Source organism: Neoarius graeffei, chromosome 7 (assembly GCF_027579695.1).
Source record: "Neoarius graeffei isolate fNeoGra1 chromosome 7, fNeoGra1.pri, whole genome shotgun sequence".
Classification (NCBI taxonomy): domain Eukaryota; kingdom Metazoa; phylum Chordata; class Actinopteri; order Siluriformes; family Ariidae; genus Neoarius; species Neoarius graeffei.
This window is the reverse complement of record NC_083575.1, coordinates 46,538,961-46,556,010: the sequence shown is the minus strand read 5'-3', so window position 1 is coordinate 46,556,010 and position 17,050 is coordinate 46,538,961. Positions and strand designations below refer to the sequence as shown.

Sequence of the window (17,050 nt, the reverse complement as noted above, 5' to 3'; positions counted from 1 at the left end):
AAGGAAAAGAAAACTACAAGAAAAGGAAAGCAAGTTCAGTTGCACCAGTTCTCCCCGAGTGTGAGCCGAGCAGTAATGGCAGAGTACTCAGTATGAAGAAAATGGAGAATGAGTGGACCAGTCGTCAGATTTCTTCACTGGATATATGCTTCCCCCCCGCTGGATATGTTTGCCTCAGCAGCAATATCTCGCCCTTACGTGGAAGAAACGAAATGAACAAAGAACTGAAAGTCAGATTGTTTCAAAACAAATCGGCCACAAGATCGGCCGTCAAGAAGCGAGAACACAGATGGGTAAGATGCGATTCTCATTGGTTACATAACAAAAAACACTTGTTTACCTGCATTTAGATTAATACATGTAACTTGTATTGTGTATTTAAGTTACCGGTATAAGATTACTTAATTTGCTTCAGAATGTGATTGTCTCAGTTCATCTGATTATTTAATTAGCCTTTTACGTTTTATCAGTGAAAATGCATGCATGCACATGTATGTTGCATAAGTCATAACGCCTATCCTGTTTTAATGAGAGTCACATGAGACTGTCTGTTCAATTCCATCCGATTCTCTAGACGTCTTTGTTCTCTGGCATTATTTCGTAAGGTGGGGGTCTCTGTAGCCGACGTGTTACTACTGGATTCACTTTCCGATGGTTCGAACTGATACGGTTCTGTGTGTATAGCAGTAGCATGTACACAAACTCCAATTTCAGGACTATCACAGTCAGATGTATTACTATCTGAGGAATCCGAAGAATCCCCAATAAATCCAAATGAAGAGGCCATTGCAACCACTCTCGCCTGCCGAGTCTGGCTTTGGTCTATAGCTGTCAAAGGCCTCTGCCTTAAAACCGGTTACCGCTGTGACGTCACGCACTCAGGGCTGGCTGGCTCAGCAGGGCAGCTCGAATGCCAACTTTGCGGTCAATTTTAACTCTCAAAAATATATTATTTAAAATTCCCATTTATGCAGCATACAAGAGTCAAAAATGGAGATGCTATCCACTCAGAAATCTATTTAAAAATAAAGATTCTGCGTATCTCCTTTAAGCTTTTGGAATGGCCTTCCAAAACACCTGATCTCAACCCTATTGAAAGTATATATGGACTATGCTTCAAAGTCAGATCTGTGCCAGGAAACACACAAATTTAATTGAACTCTATTAATTCTGCCAAGAAGAGTGGTCAAATAGCCAACCAGAATTCTGCCAGAAGCTTGCTGATGGCTATAAAAAAAAAAAAAAAAAACTCGTCAAGGTGAAACTTGATAAGGTACATTAGGTGTGACGTATCTATAATTTTGACCCTGTGGTGATTTCAGAAAACCCAAAATAAATTAAGACTTGGGCATCAAATCCTTGTTTTTTTTTTCCCTATTAAAGTTGTACAATCATTCTTCCACAGGGGAAAAAAAAAAGCCAACCAACCAACCAACCAAAGAAAGCCCAACACTTCCATGACATTCATGTCCATGAAGAGTAGATATAAACTTCTCAGGAATGCAGAGCACTTATACAGGTCTCCTGATGCTTACAAATTTATTGTTTGTGGGGACATTCAAGACAAAAGTTTTACGACTATGAATTTAGCCAGCTAAACATGTCCATTATAGGCAACTCTTCAGTATGAAATGTGACCTACCAAGCATTAGATAGCTAGTTTCTTGATGTAAATTTTATGTGAGCTATGTTTTTTAAAGCAATATAAATTAGGCATGCTAGCAAACTGACAAGGTAAGCCTGTTAAATTCTTAGTTGACACGCCAACTTCAATGATTTGATAGTTAGCCAATTGGTGGAGATGAAACAGGCACTGCAGAGACAGAGCTCTAATTAATTACCCACCCTATTTGCCTATAACCACAACTTTCTTCTGTTGGCTTGGAAAGGTGTCGGACTCACTATTATGTCGTAAAAACATAAAAGAAAAAAATAATGTTTTCCCCACACCAAGAGGTGTGGCTGACATCCGAGTGATGTGTATTACTCAGAAGTCCACTTGGGAAGCATTTTGTTTTCTGAGATTATGAAGGCAAATCAATTACCTTTTAAAAGACAAGAAGCCATACTGCATTGGAGATGTATATAAAAAAACCTGACATAGCTACGAACAAAATTAATCACCCTTGTAGTTCACAACAATCATTTATGTAAATAGGGGGAAAAAAAAAAAAGGTGTTACATATACTGCATCTACGGGGCGGCACGGTGGTGTAGTGGTTAGCGCTGTCGCCTCACCGTAAGAAGGTCCGGGTTCGAGCCCTGTGGCCGGCGAGGGCCTTTCTGTGCGGAGTTTAAGCCTAGGTCACAACCGGACGTACGATTTTTTGGCCGTGCGATTTTTGGCGTTTCCCAAATCGCTGCGGTTTTTTTTGTTCGTGGAGAAAGACGCACGTTGGCCGTAAGTTTGTCTTGCAACCTGAAAAAAAACGTAAGCGCCCGTAGAGTTTGTTTGACATGACAAAGAACCTCTGCGGCCAGTCTGCGGCCAGTCTACGGCTTGAAAATCAGCACGTCACACGTGCACCCTCCGTGCGTTTCACGCGCGCCCTCCGTGCGTTTCTTGCGTTTTTTGCACGTAGACCGGCCGTAGGAGCACGTACGGCTGGTTGTGACCGAGGCATTATATGTTCTCCCCGTGTCCGCGTGGGTTTCCTCCGGGTGCTCCGGTTTCCCCCACAGTCCAAAGACATGCAGGTTAGGTTAACTGGTGACTCTAAATTGACCGTAGGTGTGAATGTGAGTGTGAATGGTTGTCTGTGTCTATGTGTCAGCCCTGTGATGACCTGGCGACTTGTCCAGGGTGTACCCCGCCTTTCGCCCGTAGTCAGCTGGGATAGCTTTCCTGCGACCCTATAGAACAGGATAAAGCAGCTAGAGATAATGAGATGAGAGGAGATGTACTGCATCTGCAGTATATACATACAGTATATGCAAGTTCTCTATACAGTCCAGAAAATGTCTTTAATATCTCCCGGGAAACTGCTATTTGATAAGTATGCTTATACATCTGCTAGAAGTCAAAGGATTGTATTTATTAAGCTCTGAAAATGAAGTAGTGATTCTAGTCTACCTCGCTCGGTGTTAGAAGATGGATTAGAAAGGCAGCACATGAAAGAGAATGCCACCACTGTGAACAAGGCCAGTGTGTCGAGCTGGTATTGTGGCCACACTGCTAGTTTGTATGACAGACAGACACCTGACCTTGATGTCTTTCTATAGTGGTTTGTTAAAAGATGAAAGCTCACAGCAATACAAAGGCCAACCTGCCTGACTGATGGTCTAGATGAAATGCAAAACAAGGGAATGCGACTAAAGGTGCGATCAGCAAAAAAGATACTTGATTCCTATTTGCAACTTCATTCAGTTGATTCTGCTAATAAACAGCAAGTGTTAAATCATTACAGCCTTTTGAGAATAAAGGCAGGCTTTAGTCTGTTGCTCAGACTGTGATAGTGTGATAACAGTATATACCGGTAGGACAAATGAAGCCCTACTTGGCTGGGACAAACGGCATGAAAAAAAGAGAAACCAAAATTCTTAAATCAGTAAATCAGTTCAATTAAAAAAAAAAAAAAACGTTCAGACGGTCATAAGGTCTTGGTACATTTCCCATGCTCTTTGAACTGAACATGACGACTTCGTTGTGTGTGGGTAGGGTGGGCGGATGTTTACCTTGCGCAACGGCTTTAGTTTGGTCTCCATGATGAACTCGAACTTGCACAGCTCACAGCAGCGCGTGTCTGAGCTCTTGATCCATTGCTGCAGACAAGCCTGGTGCACGTAGCGCAGGCTGCCTGTGCAGTGGCATGGCGTAATCAGTGGACTGTCCTCATCGCCCTCGCAGTGACAGATCCTGCACACAAACAAAAGAGAGTGTTTGCATACCCACCAAAGCCTGAAAAACTTTACAAATCCATAAAAGGCATGCACGGGAGCTACAGCATGCACAAAATGTTTGCTCCAAAGCTGAGTTGCATCAATACACTGATCAGGCAAATCACTGTGGAAGCTGTCCGTCTCCAACTAACAGCAGCGAAGCAAATTGGACGTGATGTGAACCGTCTCTGCCAATGTTGACTGCTTGAAGTTTCTACAGCTCTACTTTCTCTACAGACACTGTAAGCTGATTTAAAAAAAAAAAAAAAGAGACACTACAAAGTATATAGTTTGAAAGGGTCTACAAGCATCATATGATTAAAAAAAATCATCAAATAGGAAGGTAAACACAAGCAGGTGCTTGTTTTTAGACTCAAACTGAGCAAATGCCTGCCCTGCATTATCACCTACAATAATGAACCTACATCAAGATAGTTTAGAAACTGCACCAAGGAAACTGTATGTGTGCGCGCATGCATGTATAGAAGTTGCCACACGGAGGAAGGAGTTAATCAGCCTGCATTTAGATAAATGGAGCAAACATGCAATCCAACTTCCATTTAGGAAGTCTCAAATAACTCATGATGCATGATCAAACCACAGCGCCCTGACCGCAGCCTTCAGCAGGAGAAGGAACAGTTAGTTGGGGTAGTGGAGATTGGTGTAGAATCTTTTTTTTTTTAAATGACTAAGTGGGAGTCTGACAGAAAGCAAAGAAATCTGTTGTGAACATGGTAGATAAAAAATGTAAAGTCAGAGAGAATGCAGTTTTCCAGCTACCAGTTAGCACAGATGGTCTAAAGCAGTGTTTCTCAACCACTGGGCCGCGGCCCATTAGTGGGAAGTGAAGCACCATCTAGTGGGCTGCGATTTTTTTTCCTTCCCCCAAGTTGAAGTTAATTTTTAGTAGGATACAAGTGCCGAGTTGCATCCGACATCACGTCTGCCTCATTGGATATGCAAGACATGAAGCGGTGGTTAGTTAAGCTCACTGTTCACAAAGCGTTACTATCACTGGGGCGCCTTGCTAGTCATTAAAATGCCCTATTCTTGCTTTGTTTTGGGCTGTTTGAATCAAACAAACCTTGAAACTGATAAAGTCTCTTCCGGGTTCCCCGCAAAGTGATGAAGGGTGAAAGGGCAAAGGATTTTACCAAAAAAATGACGAGAAAGGTGGCTCTTAAACCTTTCGCTGTGATGGAAGGGAGCAGAGTTGAAGAATGATTAGATTAGATAAAACTTTATTGATCCCTTTGGGAGGGTTCCCTCAGGGAAATTAAGATTCCAGCAGCATCATTACAGATAAACAGAGAAAAGAAATAGAGAAAACTTCTAGATAAATTAAAATGCTCGAGTTTGCAGTGATCACTTCGTGAAAAGTTTGTAAATTCCTCTAAATTTATTTCGTTTGGATTCGCAAAATCACTTTTCTCAACATTTTCCATTATTTCGTGATGTTTTGAAGTTCAGGAGACACTCAAGTCCTCAGATGTGTTTTTGTTTACTGTTTGATCATGGCCGTCATATTGTAAACTAACATATCTAATACACGTAATACCCAGGTCTTTAAAGGGGTTTCTGTGGATCTTTATGATTGATTTATGTGGAAAAGAAGAGCAGGGAGGATTGAGAATCTAGCGGCTGTGTTTTTTCTTCATCCGATACTAAAATCTGTAGCGTCCTAGCAAATCATTGCAAAAGACGCGTACAAAAAGCCTAGAAATTCCTACTTACCCAGGCATAAACAATATAGGATTCATCTTGTAGTGTTTTGATCCCCAGATCTTTAACCCAGCCACATATAAAAACTTGTACGCCTCCATGCTCTTCCAGGTTTACATCTGTCTGTCTGTGTGTGTAGAACGATGTCTGCAGCACCAGGTAGTTTGAGATGTCGGGAACTCAACAGATGGATAATTTTCCAACTCGTAGGAAAAAATCCTTCTTTGTTAGCGTATAAGGATCTAATCCCATTGAGTGGTTTCTGTATCCACTTCTTCTGAGTGTACTTCTTGGTTTGAATAACTTGCTTGTTTGCTGTACACAAACATGGCAATAAGTTCTCGTGTTAATGGACCAGACTCCACTTTTGGATCATTAATCCCTTTTGAGTGAGGATGCCCTGCATGCATAATTTTATGTTGGCTTCTGGCACATCCATACAATTTTAAATACAATATCTACAATTTAAAAAAGTTTGTTTTACTGCATTTATTTAATTCCTGGGCTCCCATCTGTAACAGGGAGTGATGCTGCATCCCATTAATACATTTTACAATAGATTATTAGAGTTTAATAAAATAGATGAGCCAAAATAATTGATGATCTTTTTTAATGGGCCCCGACTCGTTACAAGTATGAATAGGTGGGCCTTAAAGCAGAAAAGGTTGCAAACCCCTGAACTAAAGCACACAGTCCACCAGCTAAGATACAAATGCCTGGAATTAAGCACTGCCATAACTCCTTATGATACAACATTCATCTGGAGAAGCTGGCAACTGTGCCCTTGTTCTGCGGAGAAATCTAGCAATTCAAGGTGACTCCCGAAGCAGTTCACGTCAAACTAATGCACTTCAAACATCCCTGAAGCTCGAAGAGGGATATCGCTTGAAAAGATTTTTTTCTGTTCTTTTGAAAGTAGCTGTAAAATACAATAACCGTAGCAGCTTTTTAAATCTCTCCTAGAATACTGAAGGAGTTACAAAGCCTAGTCAACATTTCTGATTATATAGGTTTATAAAAGCAGCCTGCGGTACAGCCGGATTGGGAAAGAAGACTTAAGAAGATAAGAACAACTCCACAGCAAACAACATGTGTCTGCATGCATCAGAGAACAGCACACCTCAGCAGAAGGATCAGATCTGACAACCATCCACTCGTTTCCCAACTGTGTTTCTGACGAGCAGAACCATGACACAACTAATGAGAAGAAAGAATGCCACTACCATGCGTGTGTTAAGGTGTGGCTTTCCACGATGAACAAGCAGGATAATGACTATTTCCAAGCTGATCGTCAGCAATCCAGGATACAGGATTAAGAAGCAGAAAAGATTTCCCTGAGTACATGGGACGTCTTTACAGATAGTAGAGATTTAGCAGCATTTTGATTAAGAGAGAGGAGCAGGCCATTTAGCAGCCGTCAGCACTAATGTTATATGTATTTGAGAACAGGGGACGTTTCATTTTTCTATCCAATTCAGACAGCTTGATGAGCGTCCAGACTTCACTAGACCTCCAGCAGGAAGGGGAGTGTAGTGCAATAGCTGCTACACTGAGCATCGCACACATTACAGTCTCTAATCCGTTTTCCTTCATGCATTAACAGTTCCCCGTTTGGAGACATGAGGCGATTCTCAATAACATGAACAAATGTAATATGATTAAACAATAAACTGACAAATGCTTTTTCACATTTGCTGTGAAGTCAGGAGAATGGAGTGAAAACAAATTTGCATGAACCAACAACAACTCTGGCTGACAGGATGGTAAATGAACATTAAAATAGGCTAAATAATAATTATAATTATAATAATAATAATAGCATTTGATGTTTCAATTAAAAAAAACTTCATAAGAGCTGCTGCATCCATAATTAAAAGAACAAATCTGTTTTATAAAAGCATTTTGCTAAATTCAGCTTTTTAAAAGACAGCCAACAGGACATCTGAGGCACCATCCTGTTCCTCAGCTTTATTTCAGTCAGAATATCTTAAGCACACGACACACTCCCAGCTTCCCGGCGATTAGACCGACTCAATCCAATTAGCGCGTATAAGACATTCCCTTTTTAAACTGTCCTTACTAACTCAGGTAACGGCTTCTGGTCCCAGTGTTGACTACACAACCTCTGACAATGTTGTTCAAGTACAGCAGAGTAGTTTCACTAAACAACTGTTTTATATCCTAATGGAACGGACTTCCAGTACAAACCCATAGATGTGACTTAACCGCAAGTGCTGCAAGTGGGCCGAGAAAGATTAATGTCTGGATGCTCTGAAAACGTCATCATGATATTTCAGAAATAAGATTCCATAAAGTGTCATGGTGACGAATGATTTCATATTCTGACTGTAAACTGTAATATAACCTTAAGGCCATTTTTGCAGAAATCTTCTTACGGATACACAGTCCCGCACACCTTTACCCAGTAATCCATTTATCTACAACGGTAACCTAACCAAAATATTAAGCCAGCATCCATGAATGGTACAAACCGAGACGTACATATTGTGCTTTCTCAAATTCATGCTGCATCTCTCTCACAGCATCACTTAAACCCAAACATATCCATGCACTACCTGTTCGTAGTCACCTTCACGATGAGTCAAGGCCTCTGCATGCTCTTGCGACAAGGCTTTCGCAGATAGCTTTTCGCAGACAGTTGTAATTTATCGTTGAGCGGGGAGTAATAGGCGTGCGCGATGTTATTCACCGGCACAACGCAAGGGGGCGCGAAGTCGCTAGGAGTAGTTGGTGGGTGTGGTTAGTGGAGTGTTTATCCTCCGGTTACTTATAATGACTAGAACTTTTTTTTTTATAATGACTAGAACTGGAGTCGTATAGATGTACGTACATCCTCAATCAACCGCTCTTCATGCTGCTCCATCTTCGCTCGTGTTTTTAAAAATGCCGGTCGTGAAAACAAAACAAACCGGGAAAGTAGGGAAGCGCGTGTACAGCGGATGTAGAGTGGACCAATCAGAGCCCTCTTGTCTGCGACGCTGTCTGCGAGGCTTCTGTGGTGGTCACAATTTTTGGGAGGTGCGCGCAGAGCGTCTGCGAAGGTGGGGGGGCTACGCAGACGCTATCTGCGACACCTTCTGCGAGGACTGGGTTGTCAGCATAAATTGGCCTTCAGGCCAACTGATACATATTCTCAGGCTAATTATTTGCAGATCTTGTGAAACAGACATGGCAGAGAAGGGCATGAACAACTCAGCATCACTGGGAAGAACTGATGAATCTGTGAAATGCTGGACTACCCAAGCAGTGAATGGAGCGCCTCAAGAAATTAGTATGTGCATTTCATATTTTAAAAAAAAACGTCAGACTGCATACACATCAAAGAAACCATGCTTCAATAGAAAGAGAAATCATAAAACAGCAGCAATGGAAAAAATTATATTCTTTTCATCTTTTCACCGAGATATTTGAATGGAATTGGCTGAATGGAAGAGGATAAATGAAATGATGGGCAAACTCAGACATGCATACACACAAGCAGATCTACACTGCTTTAAACAGAATTAAACTGAAAAAAAAAAAAACATACAATTAATAACTCCTAAAACTGATTTTAAAAGTTTTCTGTTGGTGAATAACACCCTGAAGCCAATAACACTGCTCAGAAACAGGCTCAAAGATGAGCTGATAGAATTGCATTAATCTTCGTTTGCTTTTAGCTCCCTGCGTTTTGCAACTATGACCCGAGCGCTAAATAGATCTTCACATCCATTTTCTCTCATAAAATCTGGCGACGTTCCATGAATTGACAAAATGCCAGTAGAATCTACTACTTTCTGGCCTTTCGCTGGGAACCTCCACAGTAAAGAGTGCAGCTATACGTCATGAAACCATCACATGCAGGAATGTGGCCAAAATCAGTCTACTCAATATTTCTCTATCTATTGAAGCTCTAATTTACTTACTGATTATTGGATAGCTCTTCTAACGGACTCTAATTAGCAGAGGAAAAGAAATCTAAGAGGCAGCACAGTAGGTGCTGCAACAGGTGGTGCCACGGGGGTTTGGGGGACTTTTGGAAAGGCAGGTGGGATGATGGGATTCTAGAGATGGAATACATTTCTATAGACAGGGCACATGAGTAAGTAATTGGGCTGAGTCGGAGAGGAGAAGCCTCACCAACCTGCAGCAATCCCCAGTCAGAGAGTATGGCGAGGGTGGACCCATGTTCTCCATCAGTGGTGAGACGCAGTGGTCCAGATCTCCATCCTCCTCCAGGGAGCAGAGGGGAGCGTGCTGCTCCTTGGTCTTTAGCCTCCAAACAGAGAACTCATCCTCAAACACATCATCATCACCCATCTCCTCACTGCATAGCTCATTAACCTCCAGCAAGGCACTGGATGGCTTGGCACAAGAGGCCAGCTCACCCAGAGGCAGACTGCCTGCTGTAGAGGAGTGTGGGAATGGGAAGAAGACGCGCAGCAGATTGGAGCTCTTCTGCATGTCAGCAAGGTGAGCATTTGCGTAGCCATAGGTGGTGGAGAAGGAGGTGTGCAGAGTGGGGTAGAGGGGAGGCAGGTGAGTCAGCTTGACCATGAGAGTCTTGGCTTGATGCCCACATTCTGAATCTCCTTTCATATCGGAGCGCAACTCGCCATCTGAGCATGTGCGTTCAGCGAAGTGCAGGCTGCACAGCCCGTCCATCTTCTGACCAACATCATTCAGGGACTTGGAGAACTTGAGCGTGCTGGCGGGCGATCTGAGGTTAACCGAGGGCTTTAACAGCGAGAGCCACTCGGCTCCGAAAACAGATTTATTTTTGGGTTTGATGGGCGAGTCAAGACAGAGAGTTGTCATAGTGATGCTCTGTGATGTGCAGCATTTATCATGGGAGTTAAGCAAAACCACAGCAGTCTGCACAGGTTTCTGAGAGACCTGCTCCTGAGCTGGAGCACTAGCATTAGAACTGCATAGCAAAGAAAAAAAGAAAGACAAAAATACAGGACAGAAGCAAGGACGAGAGATAAGCAGAAACAATAATGAAACAGACACATGCAACATGCAATACACAGCATGAGAACAGTGGGCTGAATAAAATAACACACAAAAAACTCATAAAAGTAGTGGAAAAATGCAAGTCAGAATATCTCTCCTTAAAGGAACAGTCCACCGTACTTCCATAATGAAATATGCTCTTATCTGAATTGAGACGAGCTGCTCCGTACCTCTCCGAGCTTTGCGTGACCTCCCAGTCAGTCAGACGCGCTGTCACTCCTGTTAGCAATGTAGCTAGGCTCAGCATGGCCAATGGTATTTTTTGGGGCTGAAGTTAGATGCGACCAAACTCTTCCGCGTTTTTCCTGTTTACATAGGTTTATATGACCAGTGATATGAAACAAGTTCAGTTACACAAATTGAAACGTGGCGATTTTCTATGCTATGGAAAGTGCGCACTATAATGACAGGCGTACTAACACCTTCTGCGCACTTCGACAGCGCATTGATACGGAGCTCAGATATCAATGCGCTGTCGAAGCGCGCAGAAGGTGTTAGTACGCCTGTCATTATAGTGCGCACTTTCCATAGCATAGAAAATCGCTACGTTTCAATTTGTGTAACTGAACTTGTTTCATGTCACTGGTCATATAAACCTATGTAAACAGGAAAAACGCGGAAGAGTTTGGTCGCATCTAACTACAGCCCCAAAAAATACCATTGGCCATGCTGAGCCTAGCTACATTGCTAACAGGAGTGACAGCGCGTCTGACTGCGTCTGACTGACTGGGAGGTCACGCAAAGCTCGGAGAGGTACGGAGCAGCTCGTCTCAATTCAGATAAGAGCATATTTCATTATGGAAGTACGGTGGACTGTTCCTTTAAATGAAAGCTTTAACCTCTGCTGGTTGCTAGCAGTATAATTTTCAGGTCTAATGCAGAGAACTACCTGCTTTGAAGACACACAGCAACACGTGAAGGAGCTTAGTTTAAAATATATAGCCAAGCTAGGTGGTACCTGCAGATGTCCTGGTTCGAAGGCGTGACTGAAGTTCGAGAGAAACCACAGGGGGCGTTCACAGAAGTCGGGCTCCCTGCCTATGAGAGGGGCGGAAAAAAATACATTCAGACTATGAATGAGAGAAGACACATCGTCAGCACTATATTATGAAAACACATCACCTGAAATGTGTCACTGGGTGAGGAAATTCAAGTTTCATAACAGCTTACAACTACTGAATGCTAAGCAGTTTTATTTTATCAGCATCTTTATGCCATTTTTGCTTCAAGTTATAATACCAGAAAATCACAATCTTATCAAAGATACACATGTCACAGGCCATGCTTCATTTTTCTATGTCCAAGACCAATTCACTATTGATTCACAGTGCACCACACGGAGCACTAATATTGCCCAAAGCCTGATGGTAATCAATATAGTGTGAAGTGCTAACCTTCATTTGAAAGACATCGTTACGCATTAAACAGGGCTTTCAATGAACAATATTCATAGATGCAAGTATTGAGAGGAAGTAATCCAAACAACTCAAAGAATATACGATAACTGATACTGTTAGTACGGTAAGGCGAAGAAGAATCACATCTTCATCATCTCATTATCTGTAGCCGCTTTATCCTTCTACAGGGTCGCAGGCAAGCTGAAGCCTATCCCACCTGACTACGGGCGAAAGGCGGGGTACACCCTGGACAAGTCGCCAGGTCATCACAGGGCTGACACATAGACACAGACAACCATTCACACTCACATTCACACCTACGGTCAATTTAGAGTCACCAGTTAACCTAACCTGCATGTCTTTGGACTGTGGGGGAAACCGGAGCACCCGGAGGAAACCCACGTGGACACGGGGAGAACATGCAAACTCCGCACAGAAAGGCCCTCGCCGGCCACGGGGCTCGAACCCGGACCTTCTGTAGATCTACTGTAGATCTGTTGTGTGGCTCAGACATGTTTACTGCTCTGTGGTCCTGCAAAGATGCAGCGCTGTCAACATATGGAATTCATATTGAATTATTTGGACTTCCTCCAGTTCCATTGGTGCCCCAGGAGCACACACTGTGTATTTAAACACGATACAGACCCTGGCATTTAACAGGACCCCACATGCATGCGCCCATACACACGAACATCGTACAGGAACTAGGCTATGCCTGCATTAGCCCTGACACACCAGGCATAACAAATACAAACAAACAGCTGAACGCTCCATAAAGAAACTTTCCTTCCAGCACAGGAATGTTCTGACTGGGGAAACTCCTGTCTAGCATATACTTCCTATACAATCACAGATCATCAGACTGGTGAAATTTGTGAAAGTGCAAGAAATAAAAACAGTAGCAATCACTAGAGATATTAGCACATGGGGTGGCACAGTGGTTAACACCGTCACCTCAGAGCAAGAAGGTTCTGGGTTCGAACCTCGTGGCCGACTGGGGCCACGTTCTCCTCATGTCTGCATGGGTTTCCTCCAGGTGCTCAGGTTTTCTCCCACAGTTCAAAGACATGCAGATTAGGTCAACTGGCTACTCTACACTGCCCATGGATGAGAGTGTGAATGAACAAGTGTGTTCATCTCTGTGTTAGCCCTGTGATGGATTTGCAACCTGCCCAGGGTGAACCCTGCACCTCGCCTGAAGTCAGCTGGAATTGGCTCCAGTTTCCCCCACTACCCTGATGGATAAGCGGGACAGATAATGGATGGATATTAGCACAAAGAATAGAGAAGACAGAAACAATGCACATTTCAAAGAGAAATGAAAGCTGAAGGAGGGAATCAAGTGTGTTGTTATTCACTAAAGATTTTACCTGCTATACTGACAGGCTGCATTTATGACACTGGTTGGTTAATAGCAAGGGAGGCTGCACACTTGTCTTACTATCCTTGTGAGGACCTTCTACTAACAATTATTGGGTTTTTTTGTTTTGTTTTTTAAATTTTTTAATCAAGGCTGTAAGTAGTTTTCTTTGTATGGACAAGCCAGACGTACCCCCAAGGTCATAATGGTCAGATATTCCTGTCCTTGGTACCCAACAAGACATAAAAACATGCCCGCCCGACCCACCCACACAAAACACACAAATAATATCGTCTTTAAATTCATCACTGTATGACCCAGCTTGCACCCAAAGGAGGGCACATAGTGATAAATCCAATCTCACTACAGTAGTGGGCCTTTAGCACAACACACTTAACAGTGCATTTATTAATGGCCAGCTTTATGTGTATAGTCATTCCCAGTCCCTCCTTCTAGGTACTTATCATTTAGATTGCCTGCAGACAATCTAAACTGCTCATCTAACCACAATATTCCCATTTCCAGCAATCTGCCTCGTAAGGTTTTCTGTAAATTATCATCTCTTGCTCTCTTTGGAAAGTTAATGATTATTTAAAAAAAAAAAGTTCAGGCTTAAGGGGTAATATAATAGCACAGAATATAGTGACCCGAAAATGAGTTTCTCTGTTATTTTATAGTGTTCTATACAGTGAAATAATAAGATGCCTGGGTTGGTTCGAAGATAAGCTGGGTGTTTTGGTGATAACGTATATTGTGCAATATCACATGAAAAAAAAAAAGCCCCTATAATTGCCTTCAAAATAAAAGCCGCACTTCACAAAAATACACAAAGGCCTCTCGGTCCTAAAGCCGCAAATATAATTCACAGAAACAATTCAAGTAAACAAACAAGAAATTCAATAATAACTAGACAGGGACACTCTAACGAGTGCAAACCCGCCTTTTCCCTATTAAAATACATTGGGCAAAAATTTCGAAGTTCTGCCATGACCTTGACCTTTGACCTCCAAAATTTACTGGTTTCCTTCCTGGGTGATTGGCAACACATGTACAAAATTTGGTCCAAATCGATCCATTGGTTCTTGAGATATCTTGCAGACACACAGACAGACAGACAGACAGACAGATACACACACACACAGACTGACGCAGGTGAAAATAATAACCCCTCCGACTACTGTCGGCGGGGTTAATTAAATACAAGTGCCTGTCACACCAATTTTGCCTTTGTATTTAAAAGGGTGGGACAGCATGGTGGCGTGGTGGGTAGCATTGCCATCCAACAACGCTGGGGTCCCCGGTTTGAGCCTGAACTCCAGTTTCTCTCTGAATGGAGTTTCGCGTGTTCTTATGGATTTTCTCCAGTTTTCCTCTCACCTCTCAAAAACATGTACAGTAGATTGGTGGTTTGGTGATGCTAAATTTCCTATAGGTGTGAATGCGTGTGTTCATGGTGCCCTATATTGGACTGGTGTCCCATCTGAGACAAATTCTCCCACTTTGCACCTAGTATTTCCAGGATTGGAATCAGATCCACCAAGATCTCGATCAAGATAAAGCGGTTACTCCAGATGAATGAAGGATGAATAAATGAGTTCAAATATTAACTGTGCTGTTTAATGTGAGCCACCGTCGATAGACACATCAATAGCAATTGCTTAATAGAATGTACGATAGTTGCATTTAAAATGTATTAAATGCAAAACTGACAGAAACAGTGTGCTGTGAGAAAATGAGCAGTGTTTCCCACAAGTCTTAAAGATATTTGTTGTGGTAGCCGGTGGAAAGGGCCTGGATTATCTGCCGCCACAAAATGGTCTACCGTCTCCAAGTGATTCTGGATTGCATTGGTATCTGCTTCTCTCATAAGGTTTGGAATTTGCTCTGCTTGTGCAGATTGGAAACCTCTCTGCTCACATTGTTCAGTAAATCACACATGCTCTCAATCAACAACAACCACAGGCTTCAGAAAAACAGACCATCTCATTCATGATTATTTGACTTACAAAGAAAGAAAAGAAACAAAAAAAATATGGCCTATTAATTTGGGGAAGCCATGGCCTAATGGTTAGAGAAGTAGGCTACAACCCCGATTCCAAAAAAGTTGGGACAAAGTACAAATTGTAAATAAAAACGGAATGCAATGATGTGGAAGTTTCAAAATTCCATATTTTATTCAGAATAGAACATAGATGACACATCAAATGTTTAAACTGAGAAAATGTATCATTTAAAGAGAAAAATTAGATGATTTGAAATTTCATGACAACACCACATCTCAAAAAAGTTGGGACAAGGCCATGTTTACCACTGTGAGACATCCCCTTTTCTCTTTACAACAGTCTGTAAACGTCTGGGGACTGAGGAGACAAGTTGCTCAAGTTTAGGGATAGGAATGTTAACCCATTCTTGTCTAATGTAGGATTCTAGTTGCTCAACTGTCTTAGGTCTTTTTTGTCGTATCTTCCGTTTTATGATGCGCCAAATGTTTTCTATGGGTGAAAGATCTGGACTGCAGGCTGGCCAGTTCAGTACCCGGACCCTTCTTCTACGCAGCCATGATGCTGTAATTGATGCAGTATGTGGTTTGGCATTGTCATGTTGGAAAATGCAAGGTGTTCCCTGAAAGAGACGTCGTCTGGATGGGAGCATATGTTGCTCTAGAACCTGGATATACCTTTCAGCATTGATGGTGTCTTTCCAGTTGTGTAAGCTGCCCATGCCACACGCACTAATGCAACCCCATACCATCAGAGATGCAGGCTTCTGAACTGAGCGCTGATAACAACTCGGGTCGTCCTTCTCCTCTTTAGTCCGAATGACACGGCGTCCCTGATTTCCATAAAGAACTTCAAATTTTGATTCGTCTGACCACAGAACAGTTTTCCACTTTGCCACAGTCCATTTTAAATGAGCCTTGGCCCAGAGAAGACGTCTGCGCTTCTGGATCATGTTCAGATACGGCTTCTTCTTTGAACTATAGAGTTTTAGCTGGCAACGGCGGATGGCACGGTGAGTTGTGTTCACAGATAATGTTCTCTGGAAATATTCCTGAGCCCATTTTGTGATTTCCAATACAGAAGCATGCCTGTATGTGATGCAGTGCCGTCTAAGGGCCCGAAGATCACGGGCACCCAGTATGGTTTTCCGGCCTTGACCCTCACGCACAGAGATTCTTCCAGATTCTCTGAATCTTTTGATTATATTATGCACTGTAGATGATGATATGTTCAAACTCTTTGCAATTTTACACTGTCGAACTCCTTTCTGATATTGCCCCACTATTTGTTGGCGCAGAATTAAGGGGATTGGTGATCCTCTTTCCATCTTTACTTCTGAGAGCCGCTGCCACTCCAAGATGCTCTTTTTATACCCAGTCATGTTAATGACCTATTGCCAATTGACCTAATGAGTTGCAATTTGGTCCTCCAGCTGTTCCTTTTTTGCACCTTTAACTTTTCCAGCCTCTTATTGCCCCTGTCCCAACTTTTTTGAGATGTGTTGCTGTCATGAAATTTCAAATGAGCCAATATTTGGCATGAAATTTCAAAATGTCTCCCTTTCGACATTTGATATGTTGTCTATGTTCTATTGTGAATACAATATCAGTTTTTGAGATTTGTAAATTATTGCATTCCATTTTTATTTACAATTTGTACTTTGTCCCAACTTTTTT

The 17,050-nt window shown here is 42.4% G+C and overlaps 1 protein-coding gene across 5 annotated transcripts in view; it reads right to left on the bottom strand.

Moving 5' to 3' along the window:
• The window catches only part of marchf8 (membrane-associated ring finger (C3HC4) 8), a 177,419-nt gene that overhangs the window by 13,663 nt on the left and 146,706 nt on the right, over positions 1-17,050 (bottom strand). For 4 of the 5 annotated variants that reach the window (XM_060925793.1, XM_060925795.1, XM_060925792.1 and 1 more), the window contains exons 4-5: positions 11,576-11,655; positions 3,676-3,856 (exon numbers count right to left, since the gene is read on the bottom strand). In XM_060925793.1, coding sequence (XP_060781776.1) covers positions 3,676-3,856; positions 11,576-11,655 — 261 coding nt within the window. Of the gene's footprint in view, positions 1-3,675; positions 3,857-9,745; positions 10,529-11,575; positions 11,656-17,050 lie in introns of all 5 variants that reach the window. The other variant, XM_060925796.1, reaches the window with a different exon arrangement.